This window comes from Podarcis erhardii (assembly GCF_964252035.2).
Source record: "Podarcis erhardii genome assembly, chromosome: 2".
In the NCBI taxonomy this organism is placed as follows: domain Eukaryota; kingdom Metazoa; phylum Chordata; class Lepidosauria; order Squamata; family Lacertidae; genus Podarcis; species Podarcis erhardii.
Genome location: NC_138498.1, coordinates 116763343 through 116782577, shown reverse-complemented (window position 1 = coordinate 116782577; position 19235 = coordinate 116763343). Strand labels below are relative to the sequence as shown.

Sequence of the window (19235 nt, the reverse complement as noted above, 5' to 3'; positions counted from 1 at the left end):
TGTTATTTTCCCAGGCTTTCCTTCATTCTTCTTCAATCAGTGTTTGATCTTCCTTTCGTTAACCATGATAGACACATGTAAGCTTGTACTCAGAATGGCTTTGTTTGCAAGGAGTATTAAATCTTATCTTTCTTTGTTCTTTCAACCAACAGCATTACCCAAGTATTCATTTCTGTGTTCTGCGGCAATATAGATCCCAAACTCTAACAAAAATACCTCATTTCCCTCTGCGTTGGTACGGAATTATTCCAGTGACTATATATGCTCACGGACAGGATTGAAAAATGTTTTTAAGATGACTGGTGCTCATTTTGAAGCCAGTTCTAAAGCTTTGGTCACCAGTCCTGCAGAAGAAGTAGATTTACGTATATGAAGACCAACAGAGAGTCCAAAAGTGAGTGTTCCGGTTTGTGAACATTCTTTGGAACCCGAATGTCCAACATGGCTTCTGCAGGAACTTCCTGCAGCCAATCGGAAGCTGTGCCTTGGTTTCCAAATGTTTTGGAAGTCAAACGGATTCCGTTTGACTTCCAAGGTACCACTGTATCCAGAACAGCAGCCTTTTTCAACCTGGTGCCAGATGTTTTGGATTACAACTCATCAGCCCCAATCAGCCCAGCTAGATGGCGCCAACTTAATGAAGGCTCCAATGCAGTTTGGAGTTCCAAGGATGTTTTTGTACTGTAATTTCCAATTCGACACCATTACCCCCAGCCAACATGAAAACCCTTAGCGGTTACATCTGAACAGGTAAAGGTTTAAAATAGCTGTTGACCACACTGGGAGGAGTGACTGGTAGTATGTAGGGAGTTCAGAACGGCTGTAGGTCTTCAAGGGTATCACTGCAGAAATTCAAAATGTTCTCCTCTCCCATCTAAATCACTCTACACCTGTTAGAATACAGACCCAGAGCCAATGAGAAGAAGAGTTTGGATTTGATATCCCGCTTTATCACTACCTGAAGGAGTCTCAAAGCGGCTAACATTCTCCTTTCCCTTCCTCCCCCACAACAAACACTCTGTGAGGTGATTGGGGCTGAGAGACTTCAAAGAAGTTTGACTAGCCCAAGGTCACCCAGCAGCTGCATGTGGAGGAGCGGAGACGTGAACCCGGTTCACCAGATTACGAGTCTACCGCTCTTAACCACTACACCACACTGGCCCACAATGAGCAACTGCAAACACTGAGACTCTGTGTAAGGCGATGTTGGCTGTTCACGTGCCACCCTCAAAACATACATTTATTCCATAACAGCGGGGAAAAGAGAATGCATCATGTACATAGGAAGCTGTATTATTGCACTAATCACTCACCATTGGCCCATCTAACTTAGTAATGTCCACATTGACTGGCAGCAGCTTTCCAGGGATTCAGACAGATTTCCAGAACTACCTGGAAATACCAGAGAATGAACCTTGGTTCCTCTGCTTGCAAGACATACTCTACCACTGAGCTATGGCCACTGTTCCAAGACAGGCAGGTGGCCGAGACAGACAGAGACCAACAACAACAACAAACCCATGGGTGGCTATTTAGACAGTTCCTGAAACAAGTTTCCCTTTGCATTATCACCCCATTCCAGTGACATTACATTATGTTCCCCTCAGTTCTCTGGATCATATGCCAAACTCTTCCCTAGGACGTGAATATCCCTAGGATGCCTCTCCTGGGTGGATTTTCATGTGCCTATGAAAAACAGAGGAGCTACAAAACCTTTTCTCGCACACCAAGCACTCGTACGGCTTTTCTCCCGTGTGGATCCTCTCATGCACAACAAGGTTGGATTTCTTACTGAAGCTTTTTTCACAGTATGAGCATCGGTGGGGCTTCTCTCCCGTGTGCACGATGGTGTGTTTCCGAAGGTGAGAGCTGGAGACGAAGCTCTTCCCGCACTCGGAGCAGCCGTATGGTCTCTCCCCGGTGTGGGTCCTCTTGTGTATGACGAGGCGCGATCTCTGGCTGAAGCTTTGCCCGCAGTCCAGGCAGTGATACGGCTTCTCTCCGGTGTGTGTCCTTCTATGGGTCTTCAGCTGGAAGCTGGTCCTGAAGCTCTTCCCGCACTCGGTGCACTCATAAGGCTTCTCTCCTGTGTGCGTTCTCTTGTGTTTGATAAGGGAGGCGATCTCCCTGAAGCTGTTGCCGCAGTCAGAGCACTCGTGTGGTTTCTCGCCCGTGTGGGTCCTTTTGTGAATCACGAGCTGGAAGCTGATCCGGAAGCTTTTCCCGCACTCGGAGCACTCGTATGGCTTCTCTCCCGTGTGGGTCCTCTCGTGTTTCACCAGAGAGGCTCTCTCACTGAAGCCTTTACCGCAATCGGAGCACTTGTGCGGCTTCTCACCGGTGTGCGTCCTCTTGTGGAGTTTAAGGTGGCAGCTGATCCGGAAGGTTTTCCCGCAGTCGGGACATTCGTAGGGCTTCTCTCCCGTGTGGGTCCTCTCGTGTTTAATGAGGGCGCCCCTCTCAATAAAGCTCTTGCCGCAGTCTGAACATTTGTGGGGCTTTTCTCCCGTGTGGATTCTCAGGTGCTTAACAAGTATCCCCTTTTCGCCGAAGGCTTTTCCGCACTCTGTGCACTCGTACGGCTTCTCCCCCGTGTGTGAACGCTCGTGTTTGATCAGGGTGGATTTTGCATTGAAGCTTTTGCCACAACTCGGGCATTTGTACGGTTTCTCCCCCGTGTGGATTCTCTTGTGTTTAATAAGGTTTGTTCTCCAGCTGAAGCTTTTCCCGCACTCAGAGCAGATGTACGCCTTCCCTCCGGCAGGAGTCCTCTCGTGGGGAAGCAGGGATGCTTTGCTGCTGTTAGAGATTTTACCACAAAGTGTGTATTTATGCAGTTTATCTTTTGCTTGTATTTGCTGACCCTCAGGCAGATCAATGTCCAGGTTACATTGCTGTCCACTGTTGGAACTCGGCTTTTTCCTAAATGGGAAGGTCGTTTCATAAAAGTTTTGGCCCCCTTCCCCATACAGGAAGCCTTGCTTTACACTCTTCCTCAAGTGCCAGTCTACCCCCTGTTGACTTCCAGACTTTTCTTCCATCCCAGGCCCCCAGAAAAACATTCCTTCAGCTCTTTCCAACGGTGTGCCACAGGCATCCATGTCCCCAGGTTTTTCCAGCTCAAAGGTCTCTTCCTCGTTCTTCAGTACCTGACCATCATATTCTGAAACAAAGAGAGACCCACTTATTTATTTTGTAAGTATTGTAAGAACTCATAAATCCTGCAACATAATGTATCAACACAGAGTACTCCCTTTCAGGATTCTAGTCACCCAGATCCACCCCCCTCTCACTCCACACAATCAATAAACTGAGATTATCAGTTTTATTACGATTACTGCTGCAAAATGTGTTAGAAGGAACATTTGGCAAACCCTCACCGTGATCAACTCCCACCCAGAAAGGACGTGTGGATCCAGAATTGGCCTCCGCAGTCACTTATGGACTCACTGTTAAGACCGTGTTCATGGAAGACAATCTTTCTCAGCTATGAGTGATCGCCAGAGAAGACTATTCTTATTGTTGGAGAATTGAGATCATTGTCATTATTGTTTGCAAACTGCTGCTGGCATATAACATCTTGCACTATCTACAGAGGCTTCAAGAAGATCCCAGGGAGGTATTTAGGCTGGTTGAGCCACCCCTTCTTCAAATCCTTACCCGCTGAGCTTGCCTCCCAGTCATACTCCTGCTTGACCTCCAGGGGGAGCTGCAACTTTACGATGTCCAATGGATCTTCCTCCGATTTCGGGGATTTTACAGTCACAACATCAAGGGCCCCTGGCATCTGAAACAGAAAATGGAGACATGGTTAAGGCACAACAAAATGCTTGCAAGGATTAATGCTTTGGTCTGCTTTCCACTCCCTCTACATTTAGGTCCCCCTTGCCAAGTTAGCCAGCTCAACAGAAGTAAAGATAAAGAGCCTCAATTCCCCCAACCCCTGTCTAAAATTGCGAAGGCAGGAAATGTCTCCATGTAGGTATCTCCAAGTTGTTTGCAGGTCTATCTTTCCTAGGGCAACAGGATGGCCAGGGATGCATCACAGCTCTCCAGATAGACAACCTGCCTGTCTGAGCCAGGTATTTGCCAGTTTGGGGCTCTGTCATGGTTCAAACAGTCCCTGTGCCTTTACGCAATTAGCAGAAGGTTCATTTCCATGACATGAAACCAAGGAAGTTGCAGCTGCCGATTTCCACAGAGCAAATCGCTCTTGGCTCTTGAAAGCACAGCAGGCCACACTGCTTCTCTCCACCACCCCACCACCCACCCCCATCTAGCTGACAGCCACCAGACCCAAGCACCTGGCTGCCCTGGCATCACCCATTGGCACCTGCTCTAGAATCAACAGCTCTTGAGATCTTCCCCTTGGCATCCACCCTTCTCCACATTCACAGATAGCCCAGAGGCTACACTGACTGGCTCTCCAGGGTTTCAGGTGAGTTTCTTACCTAGCCCTACCTGGAGATGCCAGAGATTGAACCTGGGACCTTCTGAATGCAAAGCAGATGCTTGTCTACTGAGCTATCCCCCTTCCCTAAGTTTCTGAAGTCATCTGAATACCTCTTGCAGCCCATCAGCATCCTGGTAACAAAACTGATGGAAGTGCTGGCGTTGGTCCTCCACGTCAGCTTCCTCCTCCAGTATCTCTTCCTTCACTTTCACACAAGAGACCAGGTTTCCATGGGCCTCTCCACACACATCAGGATGGGTTCGAGCTGTACCCTCTCCTCCTGGCCCCTCCATGTCAGCAACTCTCTTCAAGGAGACCTGACATTCCACTGTGTCATCCTCTGGCCATGAATCAGGCTGCTGGGAGCTGCTCCTCTCTTGTGGGGGTGACTCTACCGTCTTTAGGAAATCCTGCCATTGACTCTCCCAGCGTTGCTGCAGCCCTTCCTCGGGCTCCTGCTTAACTCGTGGAGGGCCTTCCCCAGTCAGAAACTCAGTCCCAACCTGGACTACCTGGCTGTCTCCGTCTTCTGCCACTGAGCTGTCTTCTGATTCGGCTACAGAAGGTTCCTCTTCCTCCATCTTTATTCCTAGCTGTGCTTCCACACACAAAATAAATTGAGGCTTGTTTACAACAATCTGCCACGATTGGGGGGGGGGGATACCCTGACAGTTGGAAATGAGATAACCAAAACATGAGAAATAGCACATACGGTAAAATCGAGAGAGCTTGTTGGAAGGAAAGCAACATTATCTTTGTTTTGTGGGGAAATGTATATTTATAAAATGTTAGGTGCAATAAAATACAGGAAAATGCAAAGCTATATACTTTTGTTGGGGGCTGTAAGTCAGTAACATGAACAATTATTTTTGGAATTTGCCATGCCTGTTTTTAGAGTGTGTGTGTGTGTAATCTTCTCTTATTGATACTGCACTTTGATACTGCTTCTTCAGTGATAACCAAGATGCAAAAAGAAAAAAGGAGCTTTAATGAGAGCACAGTGCAATTTTTAAATTATTGTTTTATTCTCTACAAACACTGATATTTATATGCAATGCAATTGTGATTTAAATCTATCATAAAGGTATACAAGTTGCATGGAAAATGTAATATTAGGACAGGTTCTTACAGTCAACAAATATTTGCACTGTGCAGCAATAAATAATGAGTGGATAGTTAAAAGGACAATATAACAATTAGAGCTTTTGTGAAATGCCGAGAGTGGAATTCAATAGCACTAAGCAGGGTTTGCCTGTCCTGAATCTTTCAACATCCAGCTATATTAGAAGCCCCCAAATTCTGCTATTATGAGGGAGAAAAACATGCCTGTTTGCTTTCTCTATACCATGAACAATCCTATAAACCTCTACCATCCCTCACGCCCATTACTTGCCTTTTTTCTAAACTAAACAGCCCCAAACATTGTAAGCATTACTCAGTATCAGAGGCAGGGAGGAAGCAACCCTAGCAAGCTTCCCAGGTGACCACATGAAGAACTGGATGCAGGAGTAGATGGGCCTTTTATGTTTGATCAGATCCAGCAGGGCAACTCTCACGTTGTCAAGCACAGCAAAGCAGCTCACTGCGCCTTAAACAAAACTATAAAAGGATGTCACATAGAGGAGGGAGAAAGGTTGTTTTCTGCTGCTCCAGAGAAGCGGACACGGAGCAATGGTTCCAAACTACAAGAAAGAAGATTCCACCTAAACATTAGGAAGAACTTCCTGACAGTAAGAGCTGTTCGACAGTGGAATTTGCTGCCAAGGAGTGTGGTGGAGTCTCCTTCTTTGGAGGTCTTTAAGCAGAGGCTTGACAACCATATGTCAGGAGTGCTCTGATGGTGTTTCCTGCTTGGCAGGGGGTTGGACTCGATGGCCCTTGTGGTCTCTTCCAACTCTAGGATTCTATGATTCTATGAAATCAACAAATGCCTGGGGTAAATTTGGCCACCTTTTAAGGTGCCACATGACGTCCTGCTGTTCTTGCTCCAACAGACTGTAGTGTGGCAATGAACCCCACAGGTTCTGGGCAGCTCCACAGAGTGTTCTGTGCCTGATTTCACCAAGGGCAATCTATTTGCTGGAAGCGGAGGCAGCTTCCCTCAGAAGAAATATGCTATGGGGTCTTGGTAGGGGGTTGGATTGCATGACCCTTGAGGGTCCCTTACAACTCTACAATTATTCAATGGTGACACCAGCCTTGGTGGACCTGGCGCATACTCCAGATGTGGGTGGGCTCCAGCTCCTTTGGGTACCAGGCAATGGAAAATCTGGAGGGAACCGGGTTCCCCTCCAGAGATCTAGGGCATGTGGGGCTTTGAAGGAAAGAACCAGCACCTTGACATTAACCTAGAAACAGGTTTGTCCATGCCCTTGATTGGGCTGTTTAGAGCAGGGGTGGGCAACCTAAGGCCCAGGGGCCGGATGCAGCCCAATCGGTTTCTCAGTCCGGCCCACGGACGGTCCGGGAATCAGCGTGTTTTTACATGAGCAGAATGTGTGCTTTTATTTAAAATGCATCTCTGGGTTATTTGTGGGGCATAGGAATTCGTCCATTTCCCCCCCAAAAATACAGTCCGGCCCCCCACATGGTCTGAGGGACAGTGGACCGGCCCCCTGCTGGAAAAGGTTGCTGACCCCTGGTTTAGGGTGAGGGAAGGAGCAATAAAGGGGCCTCAATTATATGCACAGCAACATTTGCACCCTTTTGATCTGGAAAGTGCCCCCCCCTCTCTCTGCAGCCATGGATTTTGGGCTCCCCCCCCCCGCAGCTATGGATCTACCCCCTCCCCCCTGCTGCTCCTGCACCCAGGCATCCATTCGGCTTCGACTCACCTGCTCCCAGCAGCCCTTGCAAGGCACCCTGAGCCCCTCTGCTGCAGCCTCCCAAACTCCTCCACGTTTCTCAGGGAAAGGGGAGGGGGCAGGAAGGTGGTTTCTCTTGCCACACTTCCCCCTTCCTCAGCTTCTGTGGACGCTCTAAGCGCCAGGGCTCTGTGCGTTTAACCCCATGAGTCCCTCTTAGAGAGAGGGAAGGAGGGAGGAAGGGAGGGAGATGAGTCAATTCCTAGGGACCGAAGTCCCTTCACCAATAAAATATTTGACATGGCTGCCCCCCCCCAGTTAATAGGCTTTGCCATTCAAACGTTTCGTGTGTGTTGCATCATGTGATTATGTGGGGCAGGCTTATCTCCCCCCACCAATATTTTATTCAAGTTGGAGAGAGATGGCTAACCTGCCGGGAAAATATGCAAAAACATAAAGAAGAGCCTTGCAGAATTAGAGCACAAGGTCCTAGCTTGTTCAGCCACCCTGGTTCCCAGGGTGGCCAGTAAGAGATGTTTAAAGTGGAATGGTCTCTGTCTGGAGGTGGTGGACTCTCCTTCCTTGGAGGTTTTTAAGCAGAGGTTGGATGGCCACCTGTGAGGGATGCTTCAGTTGCGATTCCAGCATTGCAAGGGGTTGGACTGGATGATCCTTGGGGTCCATTCCAATTCTACAATTCTATGGATTTCTGCTTTGCCACACTGAATGATCCCCCCCCCCTCTTCTCCCCACCCCACTGTTCTGGGGGTTCTCTTGCTTCAATGAGCTTGTGGGAACTCTTATTGCACTGCCTTCTGCTATTGTTCAGGGGCAGCTGAATCTGGCTCTTTCCCCAAAAATCTTAAAACAAAAAAAATTCCTTCCAGTAGCACCTTAAAGACCAACTAAGTCAGTTTTTGGTATGAGCTTTCGTGTGCATGCACACTTCTTCAGATACCCGAAAGCTCATACCAAGAACTGACTTAGTTGGTCTTCAAGGTGCTACTGGAAGGAATTTTTTTTGTTTTGACTATGGCAGACCAACACGGCTACCTATCTGTAACCCAAAAATCTTAAAAATGATAAGCTCAATGCAGGATCTCTGGTAGTTTTTATCAGGTTTTCTTGGGTAAAATGTTCCTGATCCTTATAGCTTACAATAAATTTGTGTTTCCCAAACTTTTCACAGCCAGAGGCTGCTCAAAAGGCTTAATCTTGTGACTGAAAATAGACAAGCCCGTAGCAGTGATTCACTCAAGAGATGCAAATGAGACTTATACTGTATTGCAGTTTGCTATTCATTGCTTTGAGTTATTGTCTTGTCACCACAGGTAACCATAAAACAAGTTTGGAAACCTCTCTTTTTAGGACTGTTTAGTAGAGGCCAGGACTAGGAACTTTTCCCCAGCCCCAAGGGCCGGATTCTGTTCTGCGCAACCCTCCGAGGGCCATATTCCAGTGACGAGTGGAGGCGAAAACCAAATGCAGCAATGAATGTAATTTCCCCCCTTTGTACGGTAGGCTGCTTTCTACACACACTTGCACACCCCTCACCACCCCCAGTTCAGGCAAGGAAGAAACAAAACTGTTTTATTTCTCATTATCTGATAATCTAACTTGGACTGCATGCACTCCGTGCATTTAAACCACATGGCTTCCTCCTCAAAATCCTGGGCTCTATAATTCACTCTGGGGTGTATTGGGTGTTAGGGGAAGGGTAATACCTCTGGTGGAAGACACATCATGCTCCCCCTGAGGTAGTTTGTCCACCTTTGATCCCCACCCTGCACTCAGCTCTCTCTTGTGGCTCCTAGAAGTGGTCAACATGTGACAGTGGCCACATCCTGGGGAACAGCTTCAACTGCCCAGCTAAACCAGGTGAGGGGAGCCAATGGGCCTCAAACCCTCTGTGAGTAAGGGGCTTCCCCTGCATGTGAAGACAGCCTCTCAGACCAAGAGGGGGGGCGGTCCAATGGTCAAGAAATTGATTTCTGCATGTGCTGTACAGGGAAGTGAGGGGCAGGCAGGGCTCGTCAACCTGGGGAAGGAGCCCTTTGAGGAGAAGGAAAACTCTGATCCTAAACCTCCACTGATTTACCAGTATACCCATGAATAAGAAGGGCTTTTGGAGTAAACCCTGAGGAGCAATCCATACCCATCGCCTTGCAGGATATTTTTGGGAAAAGAAAAGGCTAAGGGGTAAACTCTACACAAATCCAGAGTGGAGCCCCTAAGGCCTTGTACGCCTCCTTCCGGCAACTCCTTAGGCCAATCTGGTGCCAAATGCCCTGCTCTGAACGATCGGACCTGACCCACATTGGAACAAGCTGCTCACAGCTGACAACGGTTGGAGGGAGTCAAGAGGAAGTGAAGGACTCCAGCGCAGGAAACACAGACAAGAGACCTCAAAGGAAAGACAGGAATCTGTTTATTAGAGGCCCAAAGTGCTTCCAATAGTTTCCTCAGAGATCTGCTGAGAACAGTCTTATAAACACCGCCTTCATTTCCTCAAAGCAGCCAATCCCAGACCCCGGAATCATACAGAGAAGCGACTGGGAGACTCTGCTCTGGCCAAGTGCTTTGGTATAGTGTCAAGACTAGGACTGGAGGCATTGGGGATCACAATTCCTCCTCTGCCACAGAACTCCCTGTGCGACCTTGAGCTACTCATTCTCAACTCAGTCTAACCTACTTCACAATGCTGTTTTGTGAAGGGACGAAAGGACAGCAGCGTAATATAAATAATACAGGTATTCTAAAAACGAGCCTTTATTTCTCTCTCACAGTGGACCAGGGCTTCCTCCGAGACCTAGGAAGGTGCCCGTTATCTACAGTTTATTATTTGGGGCGGGGTTTGCGATGAACCTCTGCGCAATCCTCACGTATAGAGCTGGCCCATGTGTACCCGTTTATGTTTCTTAAGGTCGGAGCTGGAAACGAAGCTTTTGGGGCACTCGGAGCACTCGTAGGGCTTCTCCCCCGTGTGGGTGCGCTGGTGGGTGATGAGGTTGGCCTTGACGCTGAAGCTTTTCCCGCAGTAGGGGCAGCTGTAGGGCTTCTCGCCCGTGTGCCTGCGCTGGTGTTGCACGAGGTGCGCCAGCTGGCTGAAGTTGTTGCCGCAGTACGAGCAGTTGTACGGCTTCTCGCCCGTGTGCACCCGTTTGTGCGTAAGCAGCCGAGAGTTCGTCACAAAGCACTTCCCGCACTCGGAGCAGGGGTACGGCTTCTCGCCCGTGTGCGTCTTCTTGTGGATGTTGAGGTTCCCCTTCTGGCTGAAGCTCTTGCCGCACTCAAAGCATTGGTGCGGCTTCCCCACTTGCTCGGCCCGCTCGCGGTTTGGGAAGGCTGCGCGCCAGGGGACCCTCTCGACGCTGCACGCAGAGCCTTTCGCTGCCTTCTCTCCCTTCTGCGCCCGCCAGCTGTCGGCGCTCAGGTGGTGGAACTGCTGCCGCCAGTCACCGCCTGCGCCCCCTCGCTTCTTGGTCTTCCACCGGCAGATCGCCTCCTGGCTCTCGCGGAGGCCTTCGTCACGCCGCAGCGTGGAGAGGCACTTGTGGGGCTGCTCCCTGCCACGCTGCGGGCACTTGCGGGCTTGCTCCCCGCCGGGGGCTCTCTCGCGCATAGCCAAGCACGACCTCTTGTGAGAGCGCTCCCCGCAGGACGGGCATCGGCGCGGCTTGTCCACCGTTTGTGTCTTCTGGTTCTTCAGGAAGCTGAGGCGCAGGCCGTTTTCGGAGCCTGCCTTCGTCCTCTTCTGCCGCAGAACTTCCTCTTGGAGGCTCCTCTCCCGCAAGCCTTTGTCGCTCTCGGCTTGCTTCGAAGCCTTCCCGGGGACGTTTTCCTGACCGTTCCCGAGAATTGCTTCCATGTCCGGACCTTGGAGGTAGGCCCCTTTACCGCCTCGGTCCAGCGCCAGCCCCCACTCGGTAAGCCTGGGTTTCTCCAGAAGCGATTCCTCCTTCTCCAGGTTCTCCTGCCCATGCTCTTTGTGTTCTGAAAGAAGCAGATAATCATGACAACGGTTATGCACAACAGCCTGTGGTTTGTTCGTTTGCTTCACTTCCAGCCTGCCTGTCAGCCAACAAGCTCTCAAAGTTGCTTATGTCCACACCGAATTGTCATAGCCACTGCAAGCTACTCTTTTTGATAACGACGGCTTGTGTGCAGATGCAAAGACCCACATTTGAAGGATGAGTACAGGACAAATACATAGGACTGTGGGAGGGTGACCCATTGAACATGGCAGAACTTATTTCTGAGTTAACATGCCAAAGGTTGCACTCTGAATTGGGTGGCTGTGCTGTGTGTTTCTGTGATATGTAAGCTTCCAGGAGCAGACTGCATCCCAAAAGGCAGCCTGTAAATGATTTCATAAATAAATAAACCAACTCTGGGCTTCACCTCATCTCCATCCAGTTGAGTTGCTGCAGCATGCTGGGATACTACTACTACTACTACTACTACTAATATTAATAATAATTTATTATTTATACCCCAGCTCCCAACAGAATAACAACAATAACAATAACAATAACAATAACAATAACAATAATAATAATATAATAAAGCGATAAAACATCAAACATTAAAAACCTCCCTAAACAGGGCTGCCTTCACATGTCTTCTAAAAGTCACATAGTTTATTGTTTATTTCCTTGACATCTGATGGGAGGGCATTCCACAGGGCGGGTGCCACTACCAAGAAGGTCCTCTGCCTAGTTCCCTGTAGCCTCACTTCTAACAGGGAGGGAACCACCAGAAGGCCCTCGGAGCTGGACCTCAGTGTCTGGGCTGAACGATGGGGGTGGAGACGCTCCTTCAGGTATACTGGGCCGAGGCCATTTAGGCCTTTAAAGGTCGGCACCAACACTTTGAATTGTGCTCAGAAATGTACCGGGAGCCAGAGGAGGTTGAATGCACCAATAGGAGCCCCAGATCCCCTCCACCCGCGTGTTTGCACCGTGCCAAACTTGCTACCATCCCGACTCTCCTCCGTCTCTCTGTCCCAGTCTGCTGCAGCAACTCAGGTGCACCAAACTGCTGTCAGCAGCCATCTTTGCTAGTGCTCATCACCCCATCATGGGGTGGCAGATTTTGATGCAAAACTATGTGACATGTGAAACAGATCTCCCTTTGGAGCCTAGTTTTGCATTAATACTTGAACCCAGAACTCTGAACCACAACCTTACCCAGCAGAACGGCCTCCTCCTCTTCCTCCTCCTCTTCCTCATCATCCTCCTCATCCTCCTCTTCGTTCTCTGTAGAGAGCTGCATCTCCACGGTCTCCAACGGATCCTGGTCTGATGTTGGTGAATTAACAAACGCCTCTTCCACTAGTCCAGACACCTAGAATACAAGCATCCCTGTTAGTCAAGAGCCGGATGGAAGGCTACAGCTTAGCAGGTAGAGCATGTGCTTTGTGTGCAGCAGGTCGTGGGTTCAATTCCCAACGACTCCAGTTAGCACTGGGGAAGGAGCGTCTCCACCCCAGCTGGAGAGGCTGCAGAGGCTGCACAAGGCTAAAGAGGAAGCCAAGGCAGCGAGCGGGATGGATTGCGCTCGCTGCCATGGCTTCTTTAGCCACGCTGGAGAGGTTTAGCTCCCTGCTGGAGAGGTTGCAGAAGCCAAGATAGCCAGCAGGATGGATCCTGCTCGCTGTCTTGGCTTCTTTGCTCTTTGGGGCTGGGGGAACCCGGGCTTCCCCCGCAGCCCCAAGAAGCTCTGGGAGAAGCGGACAGGCTTGATTTCCCCCTCTAAAAACTAGGTGCGTCCTCCGGTGCATCCTAAATACGGTATTTAACCCAACATGGGGCTTGAACCCACAACCCAGTGATTAAGAGTCTTGTGCTCTGCGGACTCAGCTACCGTAGGTCTGAGCTATCAAACAGTCTCAGATTCCTGAACATGCTTAGTTTTCACCGGCACTGGGAGGAGTGGGTGAATGAATTTTATTATTTCGGTCACAGACCAGTTCCAGCCCACATACATTATCAAGTAAGTCATAAAACACAATAGGGATACATTTGAATTTGCAATTAGGTATAACAGGGACAATACAGATATAGCAACAGTTAAAAAATATATAAATTAAAACTTAGTCACTAACATAAAGCCTAAAATTTTCATTTAAAATCTTAATCATTATGATAGCACAGCTTGTTCCCTAAGTTTTATGGCAATTGCACAGAATTTGGCTACCCTTAATGTGATCTCAGGATCCTTGTCCTCTACCAGGGATTTTAGACATTGAAGTTCGGATTCATTTGGAGATTTTTGTATAGCAGGGGTAATAAATACCGAGCGTATAACCCCATAGAGATGCAGTGTAACAAGGCATGAGAGACAGTTTCTACCTCCATCAAGCCGCAGGAGCAAACTCGTTTCGCGTATGGTTTACCCTCCAATCTGCCCTGCAATAAGGCAGATGGCAGCACGTTGAATCAAGCGAGGGTAAATGACTGTCTGTATTTAGGTATTTGTAATTTTGACAAATAATTTGCTGGGGTGGGTGTCTCTTGTTCCTTTAGTACATGTCTGTTTTGAAGTTTGCACACTTTGGGGCTCTGTTCTCTTAGAAATCCCTCTTGTATCTCAGTGGCCCAATTTGGCTCCCTTCCTCTCAGCACCTCCGCCTGCAAGCGAGAGGGAGAGATACAAAAGCCTCGCCATAGCCTGACCTTGGGGCACGCTGCCAGTCTAAGAACATAAGAAGATTGTTGCCGGGTCACCCTATCCTGTCTGGGACAGTGGCCAGGCAGGTGCCTCTCGACCCGAATCTGACTGTTACATCTCTTCCCAGTCTGAGCAACTTCTCTTCCCTTCAGCAAGGCTGACCACAGTCCACGGGGAGCCTCTTATTTCAGCGCCGTGACATTAATCAATCGGGTTATTATCCCAGGAGGGTGGGGAACTGAGTCTGGTCAGTGGGCCAAGCCTGTCCTCTCCTGCTCTGCCCCCCACTAAAGACCACTAGTCAACATTCAAAGGATCCGCTGTAATTTCTGATCCCAAAAGAAAAATCCCTAATGCCACTGGTCCCAGCTGATTCTCCAGGCTTTGGTTATGCAGGGATCTCTTCAATCCCCAACACTCAGTAGATGCTTACAGAGAGTCCTGTGCTGGGCTGGGCTCTGAAGTCCCAAAACTCAGCTGATAGCCGGGGTTTCAAAGCACCTTACAGAGGGATTTGAAGGCCGCAGATGTGCAAACCCCCTCTTTCGGGCACAGCCGTGATTTTACCTGATGTCAGGTGGGTTCAGCTTTGCTGAAACACGAAGAAGACTGGTGGGGCTAATTAGGCCCGTGGACCACAGATTCTCCACCTCTGGGTGTCACAGACTGGCTGGACACAGAGGAATGGTGGGAGGAACTAGCAAGGTAGCCCCCAGGGGAAGAAGGCTCAGAGTCCAGGGATTAGTGGTGGGACAATGATGAGCGGTCAGAGGGAGAAGAGGGAAAAGACTGGGAAGAGGAGGTGTCAGAAGCTGAAGAGGTAACAGGGTTTAGTGAGCTGTGGCAGAAAGAAGTCCAGAAGTGGAAGCAGGAGAGAAGGGAAGGGAAGGGAAGGGAAGGGGGGAAGAGGTAAAGATGAGACAGGCTGGTGAAGGAGCCATGGGGTTTCCCCCCTCCTGCTGCATCAATCTCCCCTTCCCCCCGGTCTCCCAGAACCAGAAGAGGCATGAAAAAAGGAAGGAGCAGAGACAGGCACATTGGCATAGTCTCAGATTGCTTGGGAAGGGCCAGGTGGAGGAGGAGACTTAGCCTTAGGCAGCTGTGGGAACCAGACAGAGGGCCTTCTTAGTAGTGGAACAACCTCCCATCAGAAGTTAAGGAAATAAACAATTATCTGACTTTTAGAAGACAACTGAAGGCAGCCCTGTTTAGGGAAGTTTTTAACGTTTGATGCTTTATCGTGTTTTTGATATTCTGTTGGGAGCCGCCCAGAGTGGCTGGAGAAACCCAGCCAGATGGGCGGGGTATAAATAATAAATTATTATTATTATTATTATTATTATTATTATTATTATTATTATTATTGGAAGGCATGGACCCTTGTTGTTGTTTAGTCGTTTCCGACTCTTCATGACCCCATGGGCCAGAGCACGCCAGGCAGGGACCCTTAAGTCTCCACAACTGCTTCACAGGAACAAGAACAAGAGTTGCTGTGCTCATTAGGCCTGGCACTCCTGAGCCAGCTTGTTTCTCCTAAGAAACTTTCCTTTCCCCGTGTGATTTATTGCTGACCCACTCCTGGCATCTGTTCCTAACACTGGGTTCTCCATTACTCTAGCTCTGCCACAACTACACCTTCAAACAAAGCCCCCCTCTCTCCTACCTTTTGTTCGTGACTCTCAGCCTCTTGCAGCTTCAAGAGGAAGCTTTCGGCCAAGGCCAGCGCCTGGGTGCAGGTGGCCGGGCCGCCTTTGCAGACCCAGATCTGCATCTCCAAGGGCAGGATGGTCAGGAACTGCTCCAGGATCACCAGGTCCACGATCTGCTCTTTGGTGTGCCTCTCCGGCATGAGCCACTGGCGGCAGAGTTCACGGAGCTGGCTCAGGACCCTCCGGGGCCCCTCAATCTCCTGATAGCAGAAATGGCGGAAGTGCTGGCGGTGGATCTCCAAGCAGTCAGCATCGTCCTCATCTGGAATCGGTCCTTTCAACGCCCTGGAAACTTCTGAGCCTTCGTAGGCCTCTTCTCGCGCTCCCCGGCCAAGAATGGGCAAGGTCTGCATCGCAATGGCGGACCCTCCTCTGGGCAGCTGGCCACCGTCTTTCCTTGCTCGGTAGGTAGCCTTAAATTCCTTCCTCTCCTCCGTGGACACGGGTTCGAATAACCGCGACGGCCTCCACACAGAGTAAGGAGACGGTGCTGACTTTGAGCCCTTTTGCTGTTCCTGAGTCTCCTGATGCTGTTGCAGGTTCTGTGGGGAAGCTGCCCCAGTCGAAATCTCCTTGGCGGGGGGCCCTTGGGAGTCACGGGGGTCTCTTTCAGCCTGCTTTCCTCTTGGTCCCAGTCCCAGCAAGTTACAGTCTGCCATCGCTTCTTCCTGGCTGTGTGCCACCTGAGCAGAAGCATAAATTCAGGATTGATACGGTTATTATTGGGCTGCCTCCAACAGAGCACCAAGCAAACGTCTCATGTGTACAAGGATTTTGGCTTGTGCAACAGAACAGGTGCAATTAATATTATTATTATTATTAAAGACACAACAATTTTTTAAAAAAATGCAACAGGGTGCAGAAGCTTCTCTACCCACTATTGTCTCTCTTCATAAATTTAAAATAACATAAGGGTGGTGTGGCATTTTTCTCACTTCAGAACCACTCTCTAAGCCAAGGAGCCTCCGGCTCAAGATGTTGCTGAACCGCAACTCCCAACATCCCTGGCCATACTAGCTGGAGCTGTTGGGAGTTCAGCAACATCTCACCTGCTTTAGGCCATGCAGGTAGGTTAACAAAACTAGGTGGGTTAACAAAAATATTATCATTAATTAATAATGATAATATTTTTGTTGACCTACCTAAGCTGCAATCCTATACATGCTAATCAGGCTGAAATCCTAACCTCACTTACCTGGGAGTAAGCCCCACTGAATTTAATGGGTAGGTGTGTACAGTTATTGTGGCATAAACCCACTCCTGCCAGCATGAAATTATGTCACGATAAATGTGCTTGTTGCAGTTACTGTAGCTTTAACACTGAAGTGCAGTCTCCAAAATGCTGTAAACACATGCCTGTGGAGGGAAATCCTATACATGCCTACTCAGAATTAAGTCAAACAGATAAATGTCTAAAATTGCAGATTAAGTTCTACCTCTCTGGGCATGTAACACACAGAGAATTTGTGTCTATATTCCCAATTGCAGGAGAGGGGGTAAAATTCATTTTGGTGGTTTACTTTCGATACCTGCATTTTCTGTTTCAAGTTATACGTCTCTGACAGCACAATCCTACTCAGAAGGTAAGCCCCAGTAAGTTCAATGGGACTTGCTCCCAGGCAAATATGTATGGGATAGCAAATTAAGTTACCTCTAAATCAGGTGTTCTGAAACAATGGTCCACAGACTATTTAGGTGGTCTGTAGATTTGTGGTTGAAATATTCCACTGCATGAAATATGTATATTGATTTTTAGTTGTTGTTTTACTTGCTCCTTGCAGTTCTTACACTGTATTTTATTGCATTAGAATTTGAATGCCATGGGATCCTAACTGTAACTGCTCCAAATTAATTTTTTTTTAAAAAAATAGAATTATTTGTACAATTGCTGTGCTTAAATATCCACTATTTCTGTGCAAGGGATGTCCTGCATACATGACTTCTATGGTCCATACACAGCCACACTAGGTCCAGGGATCACCAGTCGCCCCGGTTATACTGAATGTTTATTTGCTTTATCTTGTTTTGACCTATTTCAATATTCTTGGCAAGCTAGCTGCAATCTTACATCCACTAATTATGCTGCATTAAAACCACTGGCCATAACAGGACTCACTTCTGACCAGAAGCGCCCAGCAAGTGTGGGCTTGTGGGATCAACTTTGAGATCCCCAACCTGGATCCCGGTGTCAAAGATTACATCCACTGCTTGCCTTACTCAGATTAGACCCACTGAAATTAGCAGACATGCCTAACTTAAATCTATTAATTTCCGTCACGTCAACTCTGAACAGAACTTTTTTGTTAGCCATTGGAATCAAAGGCTTTTAAGCCCAATAATTTGCACCGAGTACCAGAAATGACCCAACAGAGCTCTCCACAAAAACAAACTCCAGCTTATCCCAAAGTTTATTCATCTCAGTTTTATACTTTAGGACTGGGAGATCAGTTTTGCTGTCGCTATTGTTGGGAATCGGAAATATTTGCCACTCCACTGCAGATCACCCCAACATCTACCAGCAGTGCCAGATCTATCTTCTTTCGTGCTTGGATTTACACTGTGAAACCGTTTACTGGGGTGATCCTTTATTTTTCTGCTCCTATTCTGCATTAAACCACTGTCCCTATTGTTTCCTTTTCGGTGAGAGTCCGAGGATTTGACCGCACCGGCTTCAGAGTCTCAGACTCAGGACCCGGAACTGCCTTAGGCTTCAGATCCCCACTGAACGACCTTGGGGCAAGACGCCGCCTCTTTAGCCTGGCCTCCCTCGCAGGGTTGTTGTTGTTGTTGTTGTGAGGGCAAAACGGGAAGCGGGCGAAGAAGTCTCCTTGAGCTCCACGAAAAAGAAGAATTATTATAAATGGGACCCAGCAATGGATAAATAAATCCGTTGCAGCCCATTTTTATTATTGGGGGGGGGGGTTGGAGAGAGAGAGAGAAGCAAAAATCCTTTCGTCTCTCCACTTCCCCCCACTCTAGGTGACTGGGCACCTGCCTCCTCGGAAGTAAAGCTGCGGGGAGTTCCGCAGGATCAGCTCCCGGGGAAAGCGCGCTTGCATTGCAAGGATTGCGCCGGGAAGCCTCCAAAAGAGGACGGCGTGGGGGGCTCTTCTCTGAAACCTCCACAAGCCCCCCCCCAATTCAATACTGACCCTTTCCCCCCTCCCCCCACTTCCCCTCCCCCCCCACTTTCCCCGGTCCCTCCCCCTCCCGCCTCCCCCTCACCTCCTCCCCCGCAAAGCCTCTCTCGCAAGCGCAACTTTCTCCCGGGAACCGACGCGCCGCCCGCCTCCTCTCGATGCGGAGCAGGCGTACAAAAGGCAGTTTCTCCCCGGGAAAAGAAAGGCTGCCGGACAGGAAGGGGACTTACCCTTCCCACCCACGACACCCTCCCCGCACCGGCCACCAGATCCCTGGACCTCTCTAGGCAAGGAGAGCTCTGTGCCTTTAACCCCTTGAGAGGGTTGGGGGGGGGAAGCTCGCTCCGCTGGCGGCGGATAAGGCGCCTGCAAGAGGATCCCTGGTATATGCATTCTCCGGGGATCCACCTCGGATCCAGCCTCTTTTGGTGGGGCGTCCGAATATTTCCGCAAATGG

The 19235-nt window shown here is 49.1% G+C and overlaps 2 protein-coding genes across 3 annotated transcripts; both read right to left on the bottom strand.

Annotated features, from left to right (window-relative positions):
• Positions 1-1190: 1190 nt before the first annotated feature.
• On the bottom strand, positions 1191-7470 carry LOC309336615 (uncharacterized protein). Of its 2 annotated transcripts, XM_081852653.1 has the most exons (4): positions 7288-7470; positions 4564-5046; positions 3661-3787; positions 1191-3163 (listed from the first exon to the last, which is right to left on the bottom strand). In XM_081852653.1, the coding sequence occupies exons 2-4, from the start codon at positions 5032-5034 to the stop codon at positions 1653-1655; spliced, it is 2109 nt and encodes a 702-aa protein (XP_081708779.1). In that variant the 5' UTR covers positions 5035-5046; positions 7288-7470; the 3' UTR covers positions 1191-1652. The 2 variants fall into 2 exon arrangements, with proteins under 2 accessions (XP_081708779.1, XP_081708778.1); XM_081852652.1 differs by lacking the exon at positions 7288-7470 and having other exon boundaries at positions 4564-5322.
• Positions 7471-9668: 2198 nt separating this feature from the next.
• LOC309336694 (uncharacterized protein) lies at positions 9669-19018 on the bottom strand. Its single transcript, XM_081852875.1, has 4 exons — positions 18864-19018; positions 15593-16321; positions 12447-12603; positions 9669-11250 (listed from the first exon to the last, which is right to left on the bottom strand). Exons 2-4 carry the CDS (start codon positions 16295-16297, stop codon positions 10136-10138), a joined length of 1977 nt encoding a protein of 658 aa, XP_081709001.1. The 5' UTR covers positions 16298-16321; positions 18864-19018; the 3' UTR covers positions 9669-10135.
• Positions 19019-19235: the final 217 nt, after the last annotated feature.

Bases quoted from the DNA above. Each gene is read 5' to 3' on its own strand.
- LOC309336615 (XM_081852652.1), bottom strand. From the start codon at position 5,163: ATGTGCTATTTCTCATGTTTTGGTTATCTCATTTCCAACTGTCAGGGT. The intron at 3,788-4,563 runs GTATTCAGATGA...TTTCTGTTTCAG, and splicing joins ATGCTGATGGGCTGCAAGAG to ATGCCAGGGGCCCTTGATGT. The intron at 3,164-3,660 runs GTAAGGATTTGA...TCTTTGTTTCAG, and splicing joins CTGGGAGGCAAGCTCAGCGG to AATATGATGGTCAGGTACTG.
- LOC309336694 (XM_081852875.1), bottom strand. From the start codon at position 16,297: ATGGCAGACTGTAACTTGCTGGGACTGGGACCAAGAGGAAAGCAGGCT. The intron at 12,604-15,592 runs GTAGGAGAGAGG...CTTGTATTCTAG, and splicing joins CTGAGAGTCACGAACAAAAG to GTGTCTGGACTAGTGGAAGA. The intron at 11,251-12,446 runs GTAAGGTTGTGG...TGCTTCTTTCAG, and splicing joins GGAGGAGGCCGTTCTGCTGG to AACACAAAGAGCATGGGCAG.